Source organism: Amblyomma mixtum, chromosome 4 (genome assembly GCF_055824585.1).
Source record: "Amblyomma mixtum isolate Tamu chromosome 4, ASM5582458v1, whole genome shotgun sequence".
Classification (NCBI taxonomy): domain Eukaryota; kingdom Metazoa; phylum Arthropoda; class Arachnida; order Ixodida; family Ixodidae; genus Amblyomma; species Amblyomma mixtum.
In genome coordinates, this window is record NC_143015.1 from 113,940,406 (window position 1) to 113,962,706 (window position 22,301).

Here is a 22,301-nt window from a genome sequence, read left to right on the forward strand (position 1 = left end):
TGCTTCTGTCAGTCCTCCTCCAAAAGATATGAAAGGGCTGAAAAAATTCAGGGGGGCACTTTGTGCACCTAAGGTGTGGTGAGGCGAAAGCCTTTAGCGCGGTGTAGCTGCTTGTGTCATTGATGTGTGGTTAAGATGTTAATGAAGTACACAATTGTGACTCTTTAATGCTGGAGACACTGTAGGGCGTTTGGGAGGCATGTGTCTGATTCAGTGCCGTTCTGCAAACACTGTCCGGCGCCCTGGACAGGGAGAACTACATATATGCGTTGGCAGGAAGTAGCGTAGCCATTAGCACGCTCAGCTGCGGAATGGAAGGATGGTGGTTCGAATCGCATCGTGCACAAAGTTTTTTTTCTGGTCTGACGAGAAAAAGCGTGACACCTCTGCTGACAACCTTCTGTCAACAATGATCTGTCAACAATGATGAGGCATTAAAGGCTTTCGTCTTAAAAGCAAGCTGAAATGCTAGCTGCGTTTGAAAATGAGCGCTTTAGGAAGAGGGCATGGCCACTGAGTAGAGATGGCCAGATACCAGGGAAGCATGTTGCCAGTCAGATCAGTGAAATTCATGTAGCACAGATGTTGTCATTCAAGAAAAAGAGGTTTAGTTATGTCAAAAGTAAGTTCAAATGGGATTTTGTTTTAATTTTTGCGCTCTTTCACATAGAGCAGCACGGTTGTGTTATTTTTGCAAATGTGATTGTAACTGCTTGATTTGCTGGCTGTGCTTGTGTAGTGTTGAAACGTGGTCGAAGGTCCTCCTTAGAACGCAGGTGCTGAAATTTCGGCTTCCATTTCGTTTTGTTCTTTTCCTGCTCGAAACGATGGGATTTTCTAACAATGGGACAAATGCCAAATTCCTGAACAGGCCGTGGATATTTTAAGCTTTTCTCTGCTGGGTGTCTTTGGCTTCCCAAAGAGACAAGTGTAGCGCATTGTCACTAGCCTGTGGTAGCAAGCCTAGTGCACATTCTGCAGTCTTTAAGAACGGGATGCATATCACATTGCCTGCAGGGAAAGCAACCGGGTGGAAGCCTACGCAAGCCAGACTGGGAGAGAATTCAGCTGCAGCCATTCCAAAAGAACTTCTACAAGGAGCACCCCAACACTGCCAACCGCTCTGAGGTATGAATGTCTTGCAGTGCATTCGTTGCTTGTAGATATTGGTTTTGGCGAGAACTTGGGGTGGGCTCGATAGGATTCAGGAGGGACTTGACTGTGTCCTGATGGTTATCACTTCGAGCGATATCCTTGTTGCCATGGGCCTTGCATCTGGGAAGAAGAAATGCAGACCTTAATATGGTTAAATAAATAAAACTGAGCTGTGGGATTTAATCTCCCGAAGTGACACATAGGCTATGAGGGACTCCGTAGTGAAGCTCGCCGTATTGAAGCTCGCCGTAGTGAAGCTCGCCGTAGTGAAGCTCGCCGTAGTGAAGCTCGCCGTAGTGAAGCTCTCCGTAGTGAAGCTCTCCGTAGTGAAGCTCTCCGTAGTGAAGGGCTCCGTAGTGAAGGGCTCCGTAGTGAAGCTCTCCGTAGTGAAGGGCTCCATAGTGGAGGGCTTCGGATTAATTTAGGCCGCCTGGGAATCTTCACCGTGAACACAACACAGGGGTGCCTTTTGCATTTTTACTTCATTGAAACATGCCTTAGGTCCTTGGCTCAGTAGCCTAGAGCCCTAACCATTAATTAATAGTAAATGTGCAAAGTGCTTTATGGAGGCTGCCCTGCCAGCAAGATTGTAGTGCATCAGGTGCAGGCAGGGAGGTGATGCCCTCATGGCATACGTCCCTCTCGCTTTCAACTTGGTAGTGTTGCCTTGCTTCGTTCGTAAGGACGGTCTGCTGTCTGGGCAGTGATCGTTAACTGTGGGCATGGGGGGAAGCTCCCTGTGCAATTTTATGTGCGGGATACATGTTTAGTTCGTTGCATTTACTGTCCATAGCTGCAGTGCTGCTAGGTTGGAGAAGAAGTGAACCAAAGATTGCATTTGCTTGCGTTTTCAATCGAATTTTGGGTCTACGAGGATTTTGCTACCAATATTCTCTTTAATAAAAAGCTCTGCATCGTAGCCGGTGAGTTGTCGGGACTCAGTATAGTGGAAAGAGCGAAGGAATGTAGGTGGGCTCTGCTGGTAGTCATTTCATTTGTTCTGATGTTCCCCCAACTCGACCCACTAAACACTGTAGGAACTACAAGCAAAAAAGTTTGTTAGGTTTCTCCCGTTACGTGAGGTGTACCACAGCACAGCTTGTTCCATGTATACTTACACATTTAGTGCAGGCATATTTAGTGCAGTGTTGGCCATTTGCCACTTGTGAACGAGGTAATTCGCTTGCGGGGTGATGAGCCTTGTGCGGCAGCACGCTTTTCCAGGGTGTGATGTTGATCGGTCAGGATGGTTTATTCCGTGCGCTGTAGAGTTGCAGGTGGTAAAACGGAGAATCCGTAGTCAAGTTTTGTGCACCTCTTCTGTCTTTCTTCCTGTGTCGTAATTTTCGAATGCGCTGTATTTTCATACCCACCTGTCGGATGTGAACGAACTAGCCTAATATTATGCTTTCTTTCAAATTTGTGATTGGTGGCTTGCACGTCTTGCCCATGTCTGTGTAATGACACTTCTTCCAAACATTCTTGCAGGGTTCGGTATTCATGAGATGCTTCATTGTATCATCTTTAGGGGCCCATAGTAGGAAGGCTTCTGGTGTAGCAGTGTTGAAATTAGCATGAGCCTTGGTGCTTTATGCAGTTGAAAGCCTGCGTTGTTCTTGTGCTGACCTGCCGTTATTTTTCTGTTGTTTCTGTTTGCAGGATGAGATTGAGCAGCACAGGCGGCAACACGAGATGACCCTGAGGGGACGTGACCCCCCGCGACCCATACTAACCTTTCAGGAGGGGTGTTTCCCAGGTTAGCAGCCTGCACTCTAGTTTTTTTGTTCTCTTCGTACTGCATCTTTTTCTGGTGACGCCAAAAATTGCGTGTCAGACTTGCATGAAGCTTGCATGTCACTTTTGATCCGTTGTTTGGAAAAAACAGGGTACTTCTCTTCCCCCCCCCCCCCCCCCCTGTCCTAAACTAATGGCGTGACAAGAAGTCACCCCCCCCCCCCCCCCTCCCCTCCTCCTCAAGAGCTCTTGTCCCTGGCCTGCAGTGGCTGTGAGTTTCCCATCACTGTACCGAGTTCCCTGTCACCCCCAACTGTTCTCTCTCAATTTTATCTGGCTTTGCTCTGATAGAAGCTGTTGCAAATAGTGTTTTTCACGTAGTTCGCTGTTTGCTTTTTTCTTTCGTACAATGGTGCTGCTGTGTGTCCCCCCTATGGCGTATTCAATAGCATGGTATGGCCGATGGCTTTTCGCAGATTACTGCATGCGGATGATCGAGGCCCAGAACTACAAGACCCCCACGGCCATCCAGTCTCAGGGATGGCCCATTGCGCTCAGTGGTCGTGACATGGTTGGCATTGCCCAGACTGGCTCTGGAAAGACCTTGGCTGTAAGCATTGCATACATGTCTGTATTTATGTTTGTACATGTACCTGTAATGTCAAGGCAGCGTACTGATTAATAACCTACTTATGCTCTTTGTTTTTAGTTTAGTTTATGGGGGTTTAACGTCCCAAAGTGACTCAGGCTATGAGGGACGCCATAGTGAAGGGCTTCGGAAATTTCAGCCACCTGGGGTTCTTTAACGTGCACTGACATCGCACAGTACACGGGCCTCGAGAATTTTGCCTCCATCGAAATACCACCACCGGGGCTGGGATCGAACCCACGGCTTTCGGGTCAGCAGCCGAGCGCCACAACCACTGGGCCACTGTGGCGTCTTTTCTGTTTTTAGTGGTGGGGCAGTTAGCTCTCAATAATTCTAATTAATGACATTCAACTGTATTACATTAGAATTCAAGAATTAGAGTATACAGCCACACGCGCACATAGTATATAAAGGGGAAGGACTGTATTGAGTTCACATATTGCGTGTATTTAGGAAACAGAATTGTAAGAACTTCAGCAAAAGTTTGTGTTATTGCCAGCACTTTCTTCTTTTCTGTCTGCGTTTGCATTGCAGTTGGCAAAAAGTTTGATTGGGGTTTTGCCTGCTTTTGCTCTTTCAGTACATCTTGCCAGCGATTGTTCACATCACCCATCAGCCATATCTTCAGCGTGGGGATGGTCCTGTGGTGAGTTTGGCACGAAATTTTTATCTGCTTGTTTATTTTTGTTTATTGAGGAAATTCTGTAGGACCTTTCAATAAGCCCAAGCAAGAGGGGCGTAAACAGTTTCACAGAAAGCAGTAATCAGAAAGCAATATAATGTACAAGTTAACAAAACCAGCGCGGTACAAAATGTGAATTCAGAATAAGAAGTAAGGGTAGAAAATGCAAGTACAAAAATGCGAAGTTATGAAATGCAAAATACAAATATACTGGAACTATAGTGGGATTCAACTTCAAAAGCAGGAGGCCGGGGTCCGCGGCGTTCTGTATAGCTCCACTAGCCAGTCACAGCAGTAAACGAAATCAGCTTTTTGATGTTTGACTGCACTAAACTAACTAATGTATTGAAATTCTAGAGCTTATAATTTTTTCTTGTGATTAGCTTCTTGTTTAGCCAGCAAGAAAAGATTTAACAACGGTCTACCTTTTTTGGCGTGGAAGAATTCTGTGCGGTGGGCGTGAATGTGGGTGGAGCTTCACTGCAGAAGTTTTATCCGGCTGTGGTGCTTGCGCAGTTATGTAATATGTTAGCAACGAACATGCTGAATTGCATGCCATTGCTTTTTTTTTTTGTGACATCAAGGAATGCAATAAGGGTGAAATAATCACTCTACCTGTCGTAGAACTTGAGTGACAGGGTTTTGAAGTTGGTACTCAAAAACGGAAATGCAAAACATTTCTTCCCATTTCCAAAGCAGCTGCCTCAAAACCCTAGGACTGTGGTAGGCAGGATGACAATTTTACCCTTGTTGCATTTCCTGATATCAATAAAAAGCAATGGCTTTCGTTTCAGCAAGTTCCCTACAGCAGAATTTCCCAGTAGCTCCGTGCGAAAAACTTGCATAACATACTACACAAGTGCACAAGCACTTGCTTAAAAGTCGGTGCTCCCCTGCCAGCCGCATCCACGGTAGCTGCCTGTCATCTGAAAGATAGCCATCTTTGAACATTAAAAAGTCGTCGGGAAGGGCTCGCGAACTTGTGCGCTTGATTGTGCGTCCTCTTCTGTGTGTAAAGTGTATTATTTGGCTCAGGTGTTCATGGCAACACAAAGCAGTGATTGAGCAAGTTAATGTGCTCTCCTTGGAAGGTGTTTCAGAGCCCCTTTAAGGGGGGACAGATGTTAGGGTGGGCTTGTCTAAAAGGAAAGTAAAATAATAGAGCCCGGCCCGCACCGCTTAGAGCACAATGGGCTTAATTTTAAGGGGGGACACTGGTCTTGAAAAAAAATTTTATTAATTTAGTCATAGTTATGAAATTTTCAGGGCACATGTATTTTTGTGCGCTGATTCTGGATATGCCATTTAATTTCATGTAAAACAATTCTTTGAGCACTTATGCACTTTCTATGCAAGTATTTTGCGGAGAGTTCTGAAGAAAATTTGCTGCGGGAAACTCGCTGAAATGTATGCCATTGGGTTCTCTTGACACCAAGGAATACAATAAGGGTAAAATTATCATCCTGGCTATCATAGAACTTGAGTAATAGGGTACTGAAGCTGCCACTTCAGAAACAGGAATACACACTTTCCTTCTCATTTCTGAAGCGACAACTTCAAAACTCTATAACTCAAGTTCTATGATAGGCAGGAAGACCATTTTACCCTTATTGCATTCCTTGGTGTCAAGAGAACCCAATGGCATGCATTTCAGCGAGTTTCCTGCAGCAAATTTTCTTCAAAACTCTCAGCAAAATACTAGCATAAAAAGTGCATAAGTGCTCAGGGAATTGTTTTACGTGAAATTAAATGACACCTTTAAAATCAGCACACAAAAATACATATTCCCTGAAGATTTCTTAACTGTGACTTCATTAATAAAAATTTTTTTTCAAGACCAGTGTCCCCCCTTAAATGGGTCGCACAACCTGTGGATAATATTGCCCATCGATGGCCTAGCTATAACATGTGATGCCGTAGAAGAAGACAGTAAAACCACGTTGGGCACTGCGCGCATCTGGCTGGCAGGAACAGCGTGCCATCAGCAGTGTGTCGCGCTATCCGTTGAGGTTTCTTGACCCCACCGGGTGGGTTCTGCAGGCTCTGGTCCTTGCTCCAACGCGCGAGCTGGCCCAGCAGATTCAGCAGGTGGCGTCTGACTTCGGCAAGGCGTCCCGGATCCGCAACACGTGCGTCTTTGGCGGGGCCCCCAAGGGCGCACAGCTGCGGGACTTGGAGCGTGGTGAGTGGAGGGAAGGGGCTCCGACGCTGCCCTGCAGAGAGACGTTTGCCCTGGGTTTCAGGGGTTATGCCGCTGGCATGCGTTCGTATCTACTGTGTATTCAAAACATGCAGGTTCTTGTTCAATTGACATTCCTTGAGGGCTTGTCCCTAGTTGCTGGCAGTTGTAATTTGTTCGGTCGCCAATTTGATTTGGCTAATGCGGCTTGTGCTCATCAGTTGGCAGTGTCAAGTTTTTTGGTTGCTTTGTAGGCATGAGTTCATATGATATTTCATAAGGTGCCCACTCTCTGACATAGAAGCCTGTTTAGTTTCCAAATGAAAGTATTCCCCCTTGAATTAAGTGTAGTCTTTTTGTCAGCACCGCTTAGTGACACATGCACATTGTTTCCATTGTGGTTTTAGTACTAATATTGGTAGTGGCTGACAGTTGTTGACAGCCGTTGAGGATTGTTGTTGGTTGGTGAAGTGCTGACATTTTTCAGTGCTGGTGTTGGAGGCTGTTTACACTTCCCGTATAGGCCTTTGCTGAAACTTTTTCGTCACCAAGGAATGTGGTTGGCTGTACTTTACGGGGAGGGCTCTTGAGTGGTGGTGCGTGAATGTCAACAGGTGTAGCAGCTGCTACAGTGAAGCGGTGGTCCCGGGTTCGAACCCCGGACCAGGACGAATTTTTCTTTAACTACGAAGTTTCTGAGAAAGCTGTATAGCTTTCCTTTGCAGCCGTATGGCTGCACTCGGGTGGATGCCAATGAGTAATTACTCCCTTATTACAAATCTACTCCACCTTGGAGGATTCCCCTAAACATTTGAATGTCGACAGGTGTCGAGATCTGCATTGCCACCCCGGGCCGCCTGATCGACTTCCTGGAGGCAGGCAAGGTGAACCTGCGGCGGTGCACATACCTTGTGCTGGACGAAGCGGACCGCATGCTGGACATGGGCTTTGAGCCTCAGATCCGCAAGATCGTGGAGCAGATCCGGCCAGACTGCCAGACCCTCATGTGGAGCGCCACCTGGCCCAAGGAGGTGCGCTCCCTGGCCGAGGATTTTCTCAAGGACTATATCCAGGTGAGGGGACTCGAGCGGGAGTGCTTTTGTGCGGATCTTGGAATTATGAATGCTGCTAATGGAAGATGGATGGTTACTGCAGGCTCTCAATAATTGAAACTTGAATGGGGTGGAAAATGAAAGGGCTCCGGCAGCACAGCTAATCAGCCCAATATTGGAAATGTATTGGCAAAAGTCAGTCGTAGAAAGGGCCAGAGTGAAACCGTTCATTTCCAGTATTGTACCTATTTCCTGTGCTGCTTGAAGGAGCTTTAAGGCGCAGAATGTTGGCGAGACCACAGCGTCCCATTAGCATGCACTGTTAGGATGACCTGGAAATTTGAGTCGTTAGTTTAGGGGTCCTGGGGTCAAGAACTGTGTCCTGGGGTCAAGGAGGGAGTCCGGGATTTAAGGGGGGACACGGCTCTTTGAGACGAAAAAATCGATTTTCTGAAATTTACATTTTCGAAATCTACAGCTAATAATCCTTAAATTGACCAGGTTTCCAGCCCATTGGTGCAGTATTTTAGGCGCACGATCAATTTATAACATCCCTGTGAGCTGAATTCCACGCAAAAACAACGCTTTTTGTCGCGGCGCGTCGCTCTTTTTCCACGCTCGCGATCGCAGCCATCTTGGTCTCGTTGAAAAGAGCGGCTTTTCTTCTTGAATTTCCCGCCACAAATGGCTCCGACCGCTCACTGGTGACGTCGAAATCCGCGCACAAAAAAAAGCCCCAACGCGCGGCCCTATTCGTCAAGCTAGTGCACGTGGCCAAAAAGCGCGCTGTGATTGGCTGCGCGAGGCTCCCATCGTCTGCTTCACTCCGCAGGCGACGCGACGACGCGTCTCTTCGTTCTTTGTGACAAGTGTGCAACGATGTCCGATCCAACGGTAAAGTTCGCCACGAGGCACAAGTTCGGCAGAAGAAAGACACCTTTATAACTTTATAACTTTATAACCGCTTTATAACTTCCAGAAGCGTGCCATTCCTTCGGAAGACATCGAGAACAGTCCGCCGCCACCGGCAAGCGATGCCGAAGCCACGGACAGTGCTGAAGAAGGCCTAGCCAGCTCGTCGACGAGTCAAAGCGTTGCGGGCAGCGGCCGCGTTCGGCATGACACTGCAATGTTGCAGCGTGCAGATTTGGTGCAGAGGGAGGCAGAAACGCAAGAAAAACTTCGAGTTCTTGCTTCAACGCCAGCAACGACGCGAAAGCTGGATTTTTTCACTCGCGCTGATGACGATGCGGACGCGCCAGTCGACATCGAGACAGGCTTTGTTATCGTCAGCTTGATCTCCGTGAACGCGATGATGTCGTGCGTAAAGTGCAACGTGTGCGGCGGCAGCGTCTCTGTAGGCAGAGGCGAACGAGAATATGGCCTTGCCATAAAGATCGTTATCAGGTGCGCTTGCTGCGGTGATATTTCGTCGGCATGGAGCTCGCCCCGCGTGAACGGCAACCAGAAGACCAACCCTTTCGTGGTGAACGTTCTTGCTACACGCGCGATGCAAGCCACCGGGAATCGGCAAACGGCGCTAAACGACATTTTTGCCGCGATGAACATCTCCCACCGCGGCCTTCACACGAAAACATGGCAGAGGTATAAGTTGGCGCCCGCGGCGGCTCTTGCTGCCGAGAAGCAGACGACTCAGTGCGCGCAATCGGTTCGGGAGCTGTATGATGACTTGAAGCTTGGGAATCCCGGAAACATTGCTGTGTCATACGATGGTTCCTGGATGACGCGCGGCCACTCGTCGCACATTGGCGTCGGCACTGTCATCGAGCTCTTCACGGGGCTAGTCCTCGATTTCGTTGTGCTCAGCAACTTCTGTGCTGGTTGTGAGCGTGGGCCAAAGGAAGGTGATCCGACTTACGAAGCTTGGAAGGAGAGCCACGCCTGCCAGAAAAACACCACTAAGAAAGCCGGTGAAATGGAAGTTGAAGCCGCCCTCATCCTTTTCGAGAGGTCACTACAACGACATAACCTGAGGTACACCACCCTACTCTCAGATGGTGACAACCGTGCTTTCCTTGCGCTGCAGGAGGCCAAAGTGTATGGGTACATTTCGGTGGAGAAAGAAGACTGTGTCAACCATGTACAGAAACGGATGGGCACAAGCTTGCGAAACCTCATCACAAAACATAAAGGACCTGGATTAGAGAGCCTTGGTGGTAAAGGCAAACTGACTGCTGACCTAGTTTCAAAGCTAACGCGGTACTATGGCTGGGCCCTGAAGACTCACAAGGGTGATGTGCAGGGAATGAAGGAAGCAGTGATGGCCACCTATCACCACACGACATCAAATGACCTGGTGTCAGACCACAGCCATTGCCCACCAGGACCAGGCTCATGGTGCCGCCAGAATGCAGCAAGCGCTAAGGGCGAGGCAGCTCCTAAGCACCGTTACAATCTGCCTCCATACGTCTGTGAGGCCCTGCTGCCCATTTATGAGCGCCTTTCTGACGAGAAACTTCTTGAGCGGTGCCAACAGGGCAGTACTCAGAACAGCAATGAATCCCTTCACTCCCTGATATGGGCACTGGCTCCGAAGGAACAGCATGCCTCACTCTTCACTGTACAAGCTGCAGTGGCTGAGGCTGTGATGCGATTCAATGCTGGCTATGAGAGGACGTCCACAGCAATATTGAAAGAGCTGCACCTCAAACCTGGAGCACTGAGCACAAAGCGCATGGCGGAGAAAGACCACCGCCGAGCAGTGGCATCTGCAAAGAAGCACAAGACCACTTTGGACATGCAGCACGCCTTCAAAAAGCGCCATTTGGGGGGCTGTAGTCAGACTGACTACATTCCTGGTGGCTTTTAGTCACACAGGATGTAAAATATGGCACTATTTTTTGTGCATTTTTGGTTAAAAGTGAATTTATTTCTTTTTTATCATTTTCTCAAAATGCCTATTTTTGACTTCTTTCAAATTTGTGGACACAATATCTCGGCCTTCAAGGCAGGTAGAACCATAATTTTTGTTGTGGAATGTAGCTAAGAGTGCAGAGCACACAATGTTAGGAGCAGATTTTGGAATTTGGGTTTTAAAATTTAGCAGTTCTGCTCTATATCAGACAACAGGGTGCCCACGTTTTGAACAGTGAACTTTGGATTGCTCTAGCATCGCTAATATTTGTTGCATCAAAAAAGTACTCCTAACATTGTATTCCTTATGCTTTCTAGTACCTAGCCATGTGTTAATATCAATTTCTGTAGTGTGGTTATTTTTTCATTGTTTCTGCAAATTATGAACCATTAATTTCATTTATCTTCGTAACTAATTGGCCTATTGAAAAACAAATTAGATATTTGAAATCAGTGGAAGAAACTGAATAATACAGGTAAATTTTATCAAATTTGGCCAGAAAATAATAAAAACAGCTTTAAGAGCCATGTCCCCCCTTAAGAGTTTGGGATGAGTGATGAAGTTTCCCAAAAAGATGGTCAAAAGTGTGTGTGGATAGGTGTGCATGCTTGTACTCCAGTCTATGTTGTGAGGTGCAGTAACATAGAAAAAAAACCATTCAGCAAGGCAGGCAAATCATAGCTGTTTTTAGTCGGCACTGGTGCTCAGTTGAATGCATGCATCACTTGAAAAGAGCTTTCTGATGAGACAAGCTTCACTTCTACACTTTAGTAGTGTGCCTTTTCTGAAGAGCTTGAAGGTAGCCTGAGGCTTTCGTGTCTCTTCCCTGTGGGTTTGGTGTCTGGCTCTCTCTCAATATGAAAGGCATAAAAAAGCGAAATTTGCTCTGCAGGTGAACATTGGGGCACTGCAGCTCTGCGCCAATCACCGCATCGTCCAAATCGTCGACGTCTGCCAGGAGTCGGACAAGGAGAACAAGTGAGGGAATTTGGAACTGCTGTCGTCTTTTGTTGTCTGTGGAATTAACATAACTCTATTGACTTTTTTATGGCCCGTGATTGTGAGTCCATGAAGTGGGAACATATCAGCAAGGTTTTACTGTACGTATATATATGTGTGTACGTGGTATATGTACATATACAGTCGCCAATCGATTTTTCGGATTCGGCAGGACCCGAAAAATGGTCCGAATAATCGAACAGTCCGAAAAATCCGTGTACTTAAACAAAGCTTTTCTGCGAAAAAAAGCGGCTTTCAGAACTGCGAAAAAATGCGGCTTTCAGTACCGCGAAAATCGCCGCTCCCCATGTTCCGCCTGCAAGCGATATTAGACTGAGTCATAGCCGTGCTTCCCTCATGCCCGCACCCTATCACATCATGATGCCATATAGTGCGACGCGGCCGCAGTCATGCCACGAATGAATTCACCCGCTGCGTGAAGCAAGAACAGTCAGTTTGCATGGGGCAGTGACGTTCACGAAGACAGGGAGGCAACCCATGGGAAGACACGAGCAGAAGCGAGCGCCTCCAAATGCAGTCCCCCCCCCTGTATACAGTGTCTGCTGCCTCGCACCGCAGGGTGCGTCGTCCAAGCTGCGGCGGACGCTTCAGCTGTCCTGCTGTACCATTTTCAATGTGATCGCGCGCCCTTTGTATGCCATCTCGATGGCAATGGAAAGCATCTGATTATCTCAAATGGCAACGATGGAGAACAAATATCGAAGCCTATCCAAGCCAGTCCGATTGCGCCCGCCGAGCCGATTTCATTTAAATCCAAGATAGCGCCTTTCACGGTGGCGGCAAACGGGTTGGTAGTGACAGCGATGCCCGCTTGCGTCTGTCTATATTAGGCCGAAGTAACAAACTTTCGGCTGAAAAACGATCACCACAATATTGTGTCTCTTTTAGTCAGAAAATTCGAACTTTTAGACTCCGCAAAGTCCGAAATATCGGTCGTGGAAATGTAGTACACGTTCCTATGAGGTGCGCGACGGTTCCTCAGCGAAGTCCGAAATATTGCGCTAGTCGGAATTATTGGAGTCTGAAATATAGGTCGGCTACTGTATATGTGTATACAGTCGACGACCGAAAATTCGGACGCCTGATTTTTCGGACATGCTTGATTATTCGGACTTTTTCGCGGCACCGCGACATGGCCCATAGAGCCAATGTGTAAGAGCGCTTGAAATTTCGGACGCACCGCAACTGACCACTCGATTTTTCGGACCTCGTTCGCACTCGCCGCCAGTACCCAAGCCGCCATATAATGTGTACAGTGGAACCTCATTAATTCAGACTGCAGGAGATATCGAAAACTTCATCAAACAAAACGAAATTCAAGCTTAAAGGGAGCCTCTTGCGACGCTGAAATTCTGCGCGAGTCGGCACATTGCGCTCGCGTTTTCGAATGTCTTCCGCCGCACGAACTTGAGCTGTAGTCTGAGTTCACGGAACTCATCTGTGCCGAGTCTTTAGTCCCGAACACGGAATGCGAATACGATCGCGGAGGCTACGCGCACGCCGTGCCCTCCGCGATCGAAGCGCGCTTCGGGTGCGCCGCCGGATCATATCGCGGATCATATCGCCGGATCATAGCGCTGCGCCGTTCGCGGCGGCCACGCGCGTGCACCGGAGCTTCCAAGTGCCGTCTACGGATGGCGCCGTGATCATTATCATCAACTTTTTTCTCCGTCGAGATTTTTCGCTGTTCACATCGGCATCAGTATCGCCAGCTCCAGCCTTTCGTGGCGTGTTGGCATGCGTGTTAGCGCGTCCGCCGTGATAGTGGCTTTCGCGTGCTGCCGCCGAGCTTCACAGTTTTAGCGCGATGGGCAAGCACCTTAAGCTACACGGCTGGGAGTTAGCTCTCGAACGCGGTCGGTAAGCGTGCGAAGGGCGGGAAATTCGACGTGGCCGAGAAGTCCGTCCGATGATGGTGCAACCAAAAGAGAAACACAAGCTGCAGAAAGCGCGCTTTCCGAGGCGAGCCGTGCGAGTTTCCTGAACTGGAAGAAGAGCTGCTCCTCTATGTGATGGAATTTCGGAACAACGGCTACGCGTTGACAGCGGACATGCTGCGCGGCTTCTTTTGGCATGAGCGTGCACTAGAGCACAGCACCAGCTCAGAAGTCTAAATACTTCGCGAGTGACGATTGAACTTACAATAAATGTCGCTCATTCCCTGGTTGGTGTGTTTTTACTTTAAAAAAAATTTTTTTCGCACATCGCGTGTATGGGCCGCACCCCAAAAATTGGCCCTCGAATCTGGAAAAAAAAAGTGCGGCCCTTATACGCGTTTATACGGTATTTCGTGCGGCGAAATATAGTCATGAGGAGCTTTAGAATGTGTGCAATACAATTGGCCGCTTTCTCCGGCATAGTGGTAATAAGTTCGTGATTTTTTCGGTGAAATTTGATTTTCCGGACTGCCCAATTTTTCGGTCGTTTTCGCGGTCCCTAGAGGGTCTGAAAAATCGGTCGTCGACTGTATATGTGATGTGAGCAACATGTTTATGGCCCGTGATTGTGAGTGCATGAACCGGGAACGACGTATCAGCGAGGTTTTACTGTACGCGCGCACGTACGTACGTACGTACATGGTATATGTACATTTATATGGTGATGTGAGGAATGCCCATTTAAACGACTCTTTTTCATTTCTTGTCTGACGCAGATTGTTGGAACTGCATAAGGAAATAATTGGTGAACAAGACAACAAGGTAAGTTTTGAGGCAGAATTCTGGGAACTGCTGAGACTGCTGTTATGAAAAACAGCCTGAGAACTCTCTCCGCTCTTGTGTGTGTGCAGACTCTGATCTTCGCCGAAACTAAGAAGAAAGTTGACGAGCTGACACGCAGGATGAGGCGAAACGGGTGAGCTCCACTTTCTTTCCTGGCCCTTCGTTACACTCCTTGCCAGTGTTTTCATGGAGGAAAAGTACAGTTTGCTGCATTTATAACGAACATGGTAGGACCTTCTAATTCTGTTCAGCATGTCAAAAGTTTAGTTGCTGTTCAGTTGCTAGAATGTTGGGTTGACGAGAGGATGTAGGCACCTAGAATAAGTTGGTAATGAGGTAATGGTAGTGAGGCAAGTGGTTTCAAAGAAACGTTCATTAAGCAGCCACCACGGGGGCTCAGTGGTTATGGGGCCTGGCTGCTGATTCGAAAGACGCGGGTTCGATCCCAGCCGTGGCGCTCATTTCTGTGAAGGCGAAATTCTAGGAGCCCGTGTAACGTGCGATGTCAGTGCACATTAAAGAACCCCAGCGGGTCGAAATTTCTAAAGCGACTACAACCTCCCTTACAGCCTGAGTCACTTCTGGACGTTAACAGCAGTTAAATGGGAGACAACAGGAATATGCCAAGTCAAAAGTTAGAGGGGCTTTCAGTAAGCACTAAGTATATGTCTTGTCGTGCCGCAAGAAAGCTGCAGTCGTAACAACAGCTTAAACCCATGACATTTGAATGGCTTACTGACAGTGGTGTGTGCAGGACTTCTCAAAATATTTTCTGGGGCGCTTAACTTTCATTAAGCACCCCAGACAATATTTCAGAAGTCCTGAGAAACTGTTGGTACGGCTGCTGCTTTCTTGCTGCACGAGACATCTGCCTAATGCTTACTGAAAGCGCTTGCAACTTGTGACTTTGCGTATTCATTTGTTGTCTCCCATTTGATTACTGTTGTTGGAATGTCAAGGATTGTTGTGCACTTGCACAGTGGCTAGTTTGGTGGAGTTTTAAGTCACGGTCGTTTTTCGTTTTTAAGCAATCCTTGCGTGCACTGAATCGAATTGGAAAGTCTGTTTTCATACACTGCTTCAACCAGTGCACTGACTACCATCATGCCCCCCCCCCCCCCCCTCCCACTGTGTTTACCCTTCACAGCCTGCTCTGCAGTGCACTGCTGAATATACAGTGTTCCTCATGCCTTTTCTCTTCTGCTCGATAGGTGGCCATCTATTTGCATTCACGGGGACAAGTCTCAGTCGGAGCGGGACTGGGTGCTCAATGGTGAGTGGCGCACTGTCTTGGCGGACGTGTAGAGGGAGGAAAAGGAATGGGGGGACGGAAAGTTGTGGAGTTGACATCGTAATGGCCTTCTGTTGGACTTTTGACTAAAGGCTTGGTTCAAACGGTCTGAATCTGCAATTAAAAGATTGGAGTCCAAATTTGCAGTTTTTCTGCTGTTATGAGATGAGCAGTGAGGATTTCATCCACGTTTGATCACAAGTGTAGGACAGCAATTTGTGAATTGATGTGTTCATAAACTATAGCAGGTAATAATAATGAGTGACCTATACTTACAATCTGTGAATTATGAATTTGTGATGTAACAATGTAACATTCATTAGATGAACTGAGGTATGAATTGATCTGTTATGGAGTGAGCTGTTAAGTTAAAATTGAATAATAAGAATTGATTATTAGAATGGTGAATTTGAATTAATATTTTTAATTTGCTTTATGAGAGGCATAACCACATATGGGACGACCTTTTATCAGATCACTGTGCCTCGTAAATAGGTGTGTGCGTGTAACAGATGTGTGCAGATGTCAGTATGCCTTCACTTTGCTGTTAGCAGTCTTGTTGCTGCTTGTTGCACCCAAAACATTGCTCTGTGGGTGACTTGCTTTAAAGCCTTTGTTTGTGGGTTTTGTTCTGATCTGCACTTAGTTCTTAAGTCTAGGCTGCAATCAAAATTGTGGCAGTAATCTTTGGATGGGACATGAGAGAATGTGTCCGTGCTCTTACAGAGCTTCACAACCAGTTATTGTCTTTTAGCTGCCAGTGGAATGTACCAGGTGGTCAAAAATAATGTACGCATGAAACAGTTCTTTTAGAAAAAATAATGTACGCATGAAAGTTCTTTGTAGCGGATTTTTTTTTTTTTTTTGAATTACTGGTCGCCTAGTTACGTGTACAGCCTTTATGCAGGGACAGCCCCTACACGTATACAGCAGCATAAAAATAAAATTTTATAGGTGGTCAGGTGGTATGTCTTTGAACCTGTTGATAAAAAAAATGGTCTTGCCATATATTGCCAGCTTTCAACAGCCAAGTTTGGTTTCTTGTGCGTACTGAGGTTTCAGTTAATTGCACATATTTGTTGAGGTAGGCTGTAAAATAAAATAAATAGTGCCCTGCTCCGACTATTGTGCGTAAGTCAGATCTCGCTACTTTTTAGTGCAACAGTTGTGACACAAAAAGTAAAGGTAGATGAGACTAGCGCTGATTAATGGCTACCCGCAAATGCTTTAAAATGTCGTCTGTTCAAATGCTGACACCTCTGCTGTGGCCTGCTTCCTGTGCGCAGAATTCCGTTCGGGCCGTTCTCCAATTCTGGTAGCCACTGATGTCGCAGCTCGGGGCCTCGGTAAGAAACTTAAGTCTTTTCCTTTCTTCTTCTTCTTTATCCTTTTGTCTCATTTTGTGTTCGAGCCTCTTTGCTTTTGATATGTTGACACAAGTAGCGGCCAAGTTGCCACTCTTTTCACCTAGTGAAATACTGGTACTAGCATGTGTGCCGGGCTGTAGCGGCTTAGGTTTTAACGGTTCCGGTGCCAGTTTGGGTCCAGTTGTCCAGTTGTCCAAGTAAGTCAGTGATGTTGGCGGGGCATTGCTCAGCTGCCTGGTCCCACATTGCCAAGTTGCTCAGTGGTAAGAGTAAGTTGAACAATCTTGTTTTTTTTTTTTTTTTTTACGTGTATGTGTGTGCATGAAGACGTTGTATTCTGAGCGTATACTGCACTGGAGGACACTTCATTCGCTGGTAGGCTTTTGAAGCATGACCCTGGTGACGGTAAAACTAGTGTCTTGAAATAAGCAGAGTACTTGTGAAGACGGTACCTGGAAGAGCTCGTCTGTGCTATAGGAGCTGCAGAAAGTAGAGTGGATTAAGTGGTTATGTGAAGGGGCACGTACTCTCTTAGTAGCAAGGCGCTTGCCACTGCTTTGTTTTGTTTGCTTGTTTGTTTTTTTCCTGCCACAATGATCCACACTGCGAACTGCACTGACTGTTGTCGGCAGATCGTCGGCAGTCAGTGCTTGATCTTTTTTCCACACAACATTTAACACATGCCTGGTCTCCACTGCTGTGTTGGAGTAGGTGACGAGAGCCCGATGCGAGGAAGGAGACGCAGCGGCGAATGTGGGGTGCTGTGGCCGGCGGTTGAAGGATGAAGAAGGGGAATTTGCGACGACCAAGCGGGGCTTGACAATGCTGCCCCTCACGGCTGCCTCACGTTTGCCATTGCAAGTCTGGTGGTGCTACGCTCGGATGGGGAGGTTTTCGGAGCAAGAAAGAATCGGTGGCTGGAAGGGTTTGAGCACTTGCAACATCCGTGGAAGTGTAGGAAGCTCGCAAGATGAACAAAAATGGTCGAAGGTTGGCAGGTGCAAAGACGCTCCTTCGAAGACTGTCATCATTTACGGCAATATTTTTAAGACACAGATACGAAGAAGTAGGGTTAGTGCTGGACCCTAACTTCACCTGTTTGAAGATCCTGCGGGACTTCATCTGTTAAAAAATTGTGCTCCTGAAACGTTAGTCATGTACGTTGAACAGGGATCGTTGAGAGAGAAGCTCAGGCCAGGCTGGAGCCAAATGGAGCTTTGTGAATAGCTTAACTTAGTCCAGTGTGTTGAAAAGGCAGGTGAAGCACAGAACTGTGTTAGTGTTGCAGCATGAGTTAATACGTTGCAATGAGGGATGCTCATTTACTTCTGACATCTGTGCAAATGTGCAACAATCCGAGGAGTTAAGGCAGTGGTCCACAAAGCTTTATCCAAATACATTATTAATGTAGGGAAGTTGAGCAGTGAACACTGAACTGGAGCGAAAGGCAAAACTTGAAGCAGGTAGGTTCAGAATGAAGGTTTACATTACAGATTGAAGTCGAGCTTTCCTGTGAATAGACCGTATGGTTGTGTACCAAGAGCTCAAGCTGTACATGCTTCTGGCTGATGCAAGACTGCCACTGTGCCTGACATGCAGCAGCAAGAAGACTTCTTTGAGCTGCAAAATATCGACAGTGCTCATAAGTAACTAGATTTGTTTTTGAAGATTGCAAAGACGGAACGCATTTGGAGAGTGCGTTTTATGATCGCCATGTTTATAGCACTAAGTGCAAACTGCTAAGGCGTGTGTTAAATTGATAGCTTCAAACCTTTTAATTTTCTAGATCCCCGAAGTGCTTAAAGATGTGAAGCCAAATGCTGAGATGGAAGGTGGCAGATGGGAGCTAGGAACAATGCAGGATGTGTTTTTGTGAAAAATTTAAGCGTTTATTTTCATTACGATCGTCTACAATGATTTGTACTTCCTGTTGCAATAAGTTACCAGTCCCACATTGAGTGCCGTGCTGTCTTGGTAATTGAGCTTGGTGTTTTGAGTCCATTTTTTTTCTTGCCTTCTCTCACACCTTTCCTGGCAATCTGTTCGTCTGCGCGTGCAGACGTGGACGACATCCGGTTTGTCATCAACTACGACTACCCACACTGCTCGGAGGACTACATCCACCGCATTGGCCGGACGGCCCGCTCCAACAAGACTGGAACCGCGTACACCTTCTTCACCCCCAACAACATGAAGCAGGCCAAGGAGCTCATTGCCGTGCTCAAGGAGGCCAACCAGGCCGTCAATCCCAAGCTCTACGAGATGGCCAACTTGGCCAGGAGCAGCGCCTTTGGTGGCGGACGCAACAGTGCGTACTCCCTTTTCTGGTTCTCTTTTTGCAGCTGTTCTAGCCAGACTAGGGTGTGCTGCTAGCAGAGTTGCTTTTTCACGTTACAGGGTCGCATTGTCGCATTACGTGGTCGCATTGTTGCATTACGTGGTCGCATTGTTGCATTACGGGGTCGCGTTGTCGCATTACGTGGTCACATTGTCGCGTTACGGGGTCACATTGTCGCATTACGGGGTCACATTGTCAAGCTATGGGCTAGCATTGTTGCAGCATTGTCGAATTACGGGGTTGAGTTGCCTCATTACGCGGTGTTGTCGCATTACGGGGTGAAGTTGTAGCATTACGGGGTGGAGTTGTCGCATTACGGGGTGGAGTTGTCGCGTTACGGGGTGGAGTTGTCGCGTTGCGAGGTGGAGTTGTCGCGTTGCGAGGTGGAGTTGTCGCGTTGCGAGGTGGAGTTGTCGCGTTGCGAGGTGGAGTTGTCGCGTTGCGAGGTGGAGTTGTCGCGTTGCGAGGTGGAGTTGTCGCGTTGCGAGGTGGAGTTGTCGCGTTGCGGGGTGGAGTTGTCGCGTTGCGGGGTGGAGTTGTCGCGTTGCGGGGTGGAGTTGTCGCGTTGCGGGGTGGAGTTGTCGCGTTGCGGGGTGGAGTTGTCGCGTTGCGGGGTGGAGTTGTCGCGTTGCGGGGTGGAGTTGTCGCGTTGCGGGGTGGAGTTGTCGCGTTGCGGGGTGGAGTTGTCGCGTTGCGGGGTGGAGTTGTCGCGTTGCGGGGTGGAGTTGTCGCGTTGCGGGGTGGAGTTGTCGCGTTGCGGGGTGGAGTTGTCGCGTTGCGGGGTGGAGTTGTCGCGTTGCGGGGTGGAGTTGTCGCGTTGCGGGGTGGAGTTGTCGCGTTGCGGGGTGGAGTTGTCGCGTTGCGGGGTGGAGTTGTAGCGTTGCGCGGTGGAGTTGTAGCGTTGCGCGGTGGAGTTGTAGCGTTGCGCGGTGGAGTTGTAGCGTTGCGCGGTGGAGTTGTAGCGTTGCGCGGTGGAGTTGTAGCGTTGCGCGGTGGAGTTGTAGCGTTGCGCGGTGGAGTTGTAGCATTACGCGGTGGAGTTGTCGCGTGGGTTCGTTGCATTATGGAGTAGCATTACAGATATCATCGGTCGGATGCCACATGCAGATGATTCAGTGGATGTTGGCTTTGGCTGAAAAGCAAATTCTATAGATCAGTTACTCGGCAGGTGGCCTTGCGTGGACTCTTGTGACATGAAATTTTGTTATTTTGAGTGGTGTTGCGTGAAGTGTCTATTAAGCATTTTGCACGATTAGCTTGGGATGTGTCACCAAGAGGCTGATGTTTCTATCTTCGTGAGACTGTTTAAAAGGACATACTGCACCTGCCCTCTTTGGTGTGGTGTTGCCGTAGCTTCATACAGCACCACTTGTGACACACGAAGGTCGCAAGCACTGCTTGCACTGGTAGTATGTCTTCGACTTTGCCGTGTTGTCTTCTATCGAAATAAATTGGTTGATTGCCCTCTGTGAAAAAAAGGAAAAGGGATATATAATATCCCCATGGTTTCTCTGGTTTCATGAAGTGTTTGGGTTCTTTGGTATTCATTCGAGCCACATATATCACTCTAAAGAAAAAACTCAGTCGATATAATTTGTAATTCGATATAAAAGTAGCGGTAAATTTAATAGCAGGCCCATGCGGAAAAGCTAACCCCCGGAGATGTGTTGAGGGAAAGCCAGCTTCTTGAGGCACCCGGTGTTTCTCGAAGTTCGGTCTATCAGATGTGACAGCTAATTTTTATGATGTAGCCATACATTTTGCTATACATTCGTGTTGCATCTTTAGATGCCCAGAAATTATTCGATTTAAAGATAATTCAATCTGACCATGTTCAATATAATCAGGTTCGACTATATGTTCTGAGGGGCAGCTTATCTCCTCTTAAAGGGGCTGCGAAACACTGCTTGGGGGGTTACTGGCTATACTTCAGGTGGGTTCTTTATGTCACACAGATGCTGACTTAAAAAGAATTACAGGAATCGATGCACACGAACGGAAGTTATTCAGGGAAGAAATTTCAAAATACAAGCAAACAAAACGCTGCCCTCAACTCGATTTTGGCGGGGCTTCCCACTCCTATTTCGCTCTCCCAATGACGGCACCTGGCGCAACCAATCAAAACAGCCAGCCAGAGCACGTCGCGGAAGTTTGTACTCCATGGTTGCCTGCTCCCTATAACTCTTTTTTGCTGAGACTGGCAGCATCGTTTCCATGCCAGAGCGCCCCCGGTGGTGTATTTTTATTTTACTTGCTTTGCAGGGCTCTCATCTAAGACAAACAAGTTGTTTTTGTTGATCTAATATAAAGCGGAGACAGGTGCAACATGTGTCTATTTATTCACACAATTTGCAGTATATTTACTGTTTGTCCGATTATCAAGCTCTCGCCAGGTGATGTCATATTCGCTGCTAAAAACCCGCCACTGTGTGCCGACACCATCAGAGCCATGAAGTCGTTTTTGGGAGGACATTAAAATATTAAAAAACGGAATATACGCGCTATTACCGACGCTAATAGCACCATTGTAACTCACTGTATGCCATCAACAGGCAAAACAGTTAACTAAGATTGTGTTTCTGGGCCCCTTTAATAGACATGTTATCCACACGGAAGAAAGGAACAAGTTGTTTGAATTGCAGTCCGCCGTTTCCGAGCGCCCGGACAACCACTGGCAAGCATCCAGAACGACAACAATGACAACAAGCAGCGCAATGGCAATGGCTATGGAAACAACCGCGGATACGGCGGAGGCATCGGCAGTGGACCAACTCAGATGCGCAACGGCCCAGGAGGCGGCGGATACCGCGGCGGAGGTGCCGGTGGAGCGCAGCAGAATGGATTCGGCGGCGGGAGGCCTATGCAGAATGGCTTTGGCCGGACTCAGGTGAGTCCCAAGTCAAGCTTACGTCGGCATGCATCGGAGGGTGCTGCTGTTATGGCAGGAGTACAATTAACTACGAAGTTTCTGAGAAAGCTGTATAGCTTTCCTCTGTAGCTGTACGGCTGCGCTCGGGTGGATGTCAATGAGTAATTACTCCCTTATTACAAATCTACTCCACCTTGGGGGATTCCCCTAAACATTTGACCAGTACAATGCAGAAATGCTAATGCCAGTGCACTTTGTTGTGCGTGCTTTTAGAAGTTGAAGTTACCAGAGTTGCTGCTGTTGAGTGGTGGTGGTTCGGAAATTGGCGGCCTTATGCAGCCTCCACATGGTGGGAAGTTGAGTTTAGAGT

At 47.7% G+C, this 22,301-nt stretch overlaps 2 protein-coding genes across 2 annotated transcripts in view; both read left to right on the plus strand.

Annotated features, from left to right (window-relative positions):
• LOC149347945 (putative ATP-dependent RNA helicase DDX5) overlaps positions 1 to 22,301 on the plus strand; it is a 36,059-nt gene that overhangs the window by 8,146 nt on the left and 5,612 nt on the right. The window contains exons 3-15 of the mRNA XM_089587786.1: positions 1,018 to 1,128; positions 2,815 to 2,911; positions 3,366 to 3,499; positions 4,119 to 4,184; positions 6,261 to 6,402; positions 7,225 to 7,472; positions 11,219 to 11,304; positions 14,000 to 14,045; positions 14,135 to 14,199; positions 15,278 to 15,339; positions 16,644 to 16,703; positions 18,784 to 19,032; positions 21,705 to 21,949. Coding sequence (XP_089443912.1) covers positions 1,018 to 1,128; positions 2,815 to 2,911; positions 3,366 to 3,499; positions 4,119 to 4,184; positions 6,261 to 6,402; positions 7,225 to 7,472; positions 11,219 to 11,304; positions 14,000 to 14,045; positions 14,135 to 14,199; positions 15,278 to 15,339; positions 16,644 to 16,703; positions 18,784 to 19,032; positions 21,705 to 21,949 — 1,611 coding nt within the window. The remainder of the gene's footprint in view (positions 1 to 1,017; positions 1,129 to 2,814; positions 2,912 to 3,365; positions 3,500 to 4,118; positions 4,185 to 6,260; positions 6,403 to 7,224; positions 7,473 to 11,218; positions 11,305 to 13,999; positions 14,046 to 14,134; positions 14,200 to 15,277; positions 15,340 to 16,643; positions 16,704 to 18,783; positions 19,033 to 21,704; positions 21,950 to 22,301) is intronic.
• LOC149347946 (uncharacterized) lies at positions 8,407 to 10,867 on the plus strand. Its single transcript, XM_089587788.1, has one exon. The coding sequence runs from the start codon at positions 8,581 to 8,583 to the stop codon at positions 10,279 to 10,281; it is 1,701 nt and encodes a 566-aa protein (XP_089443914.1). The 5' UTR covers positions 8,407 to 8,580; the 3' UTR covers positions 10,282 to 10,867.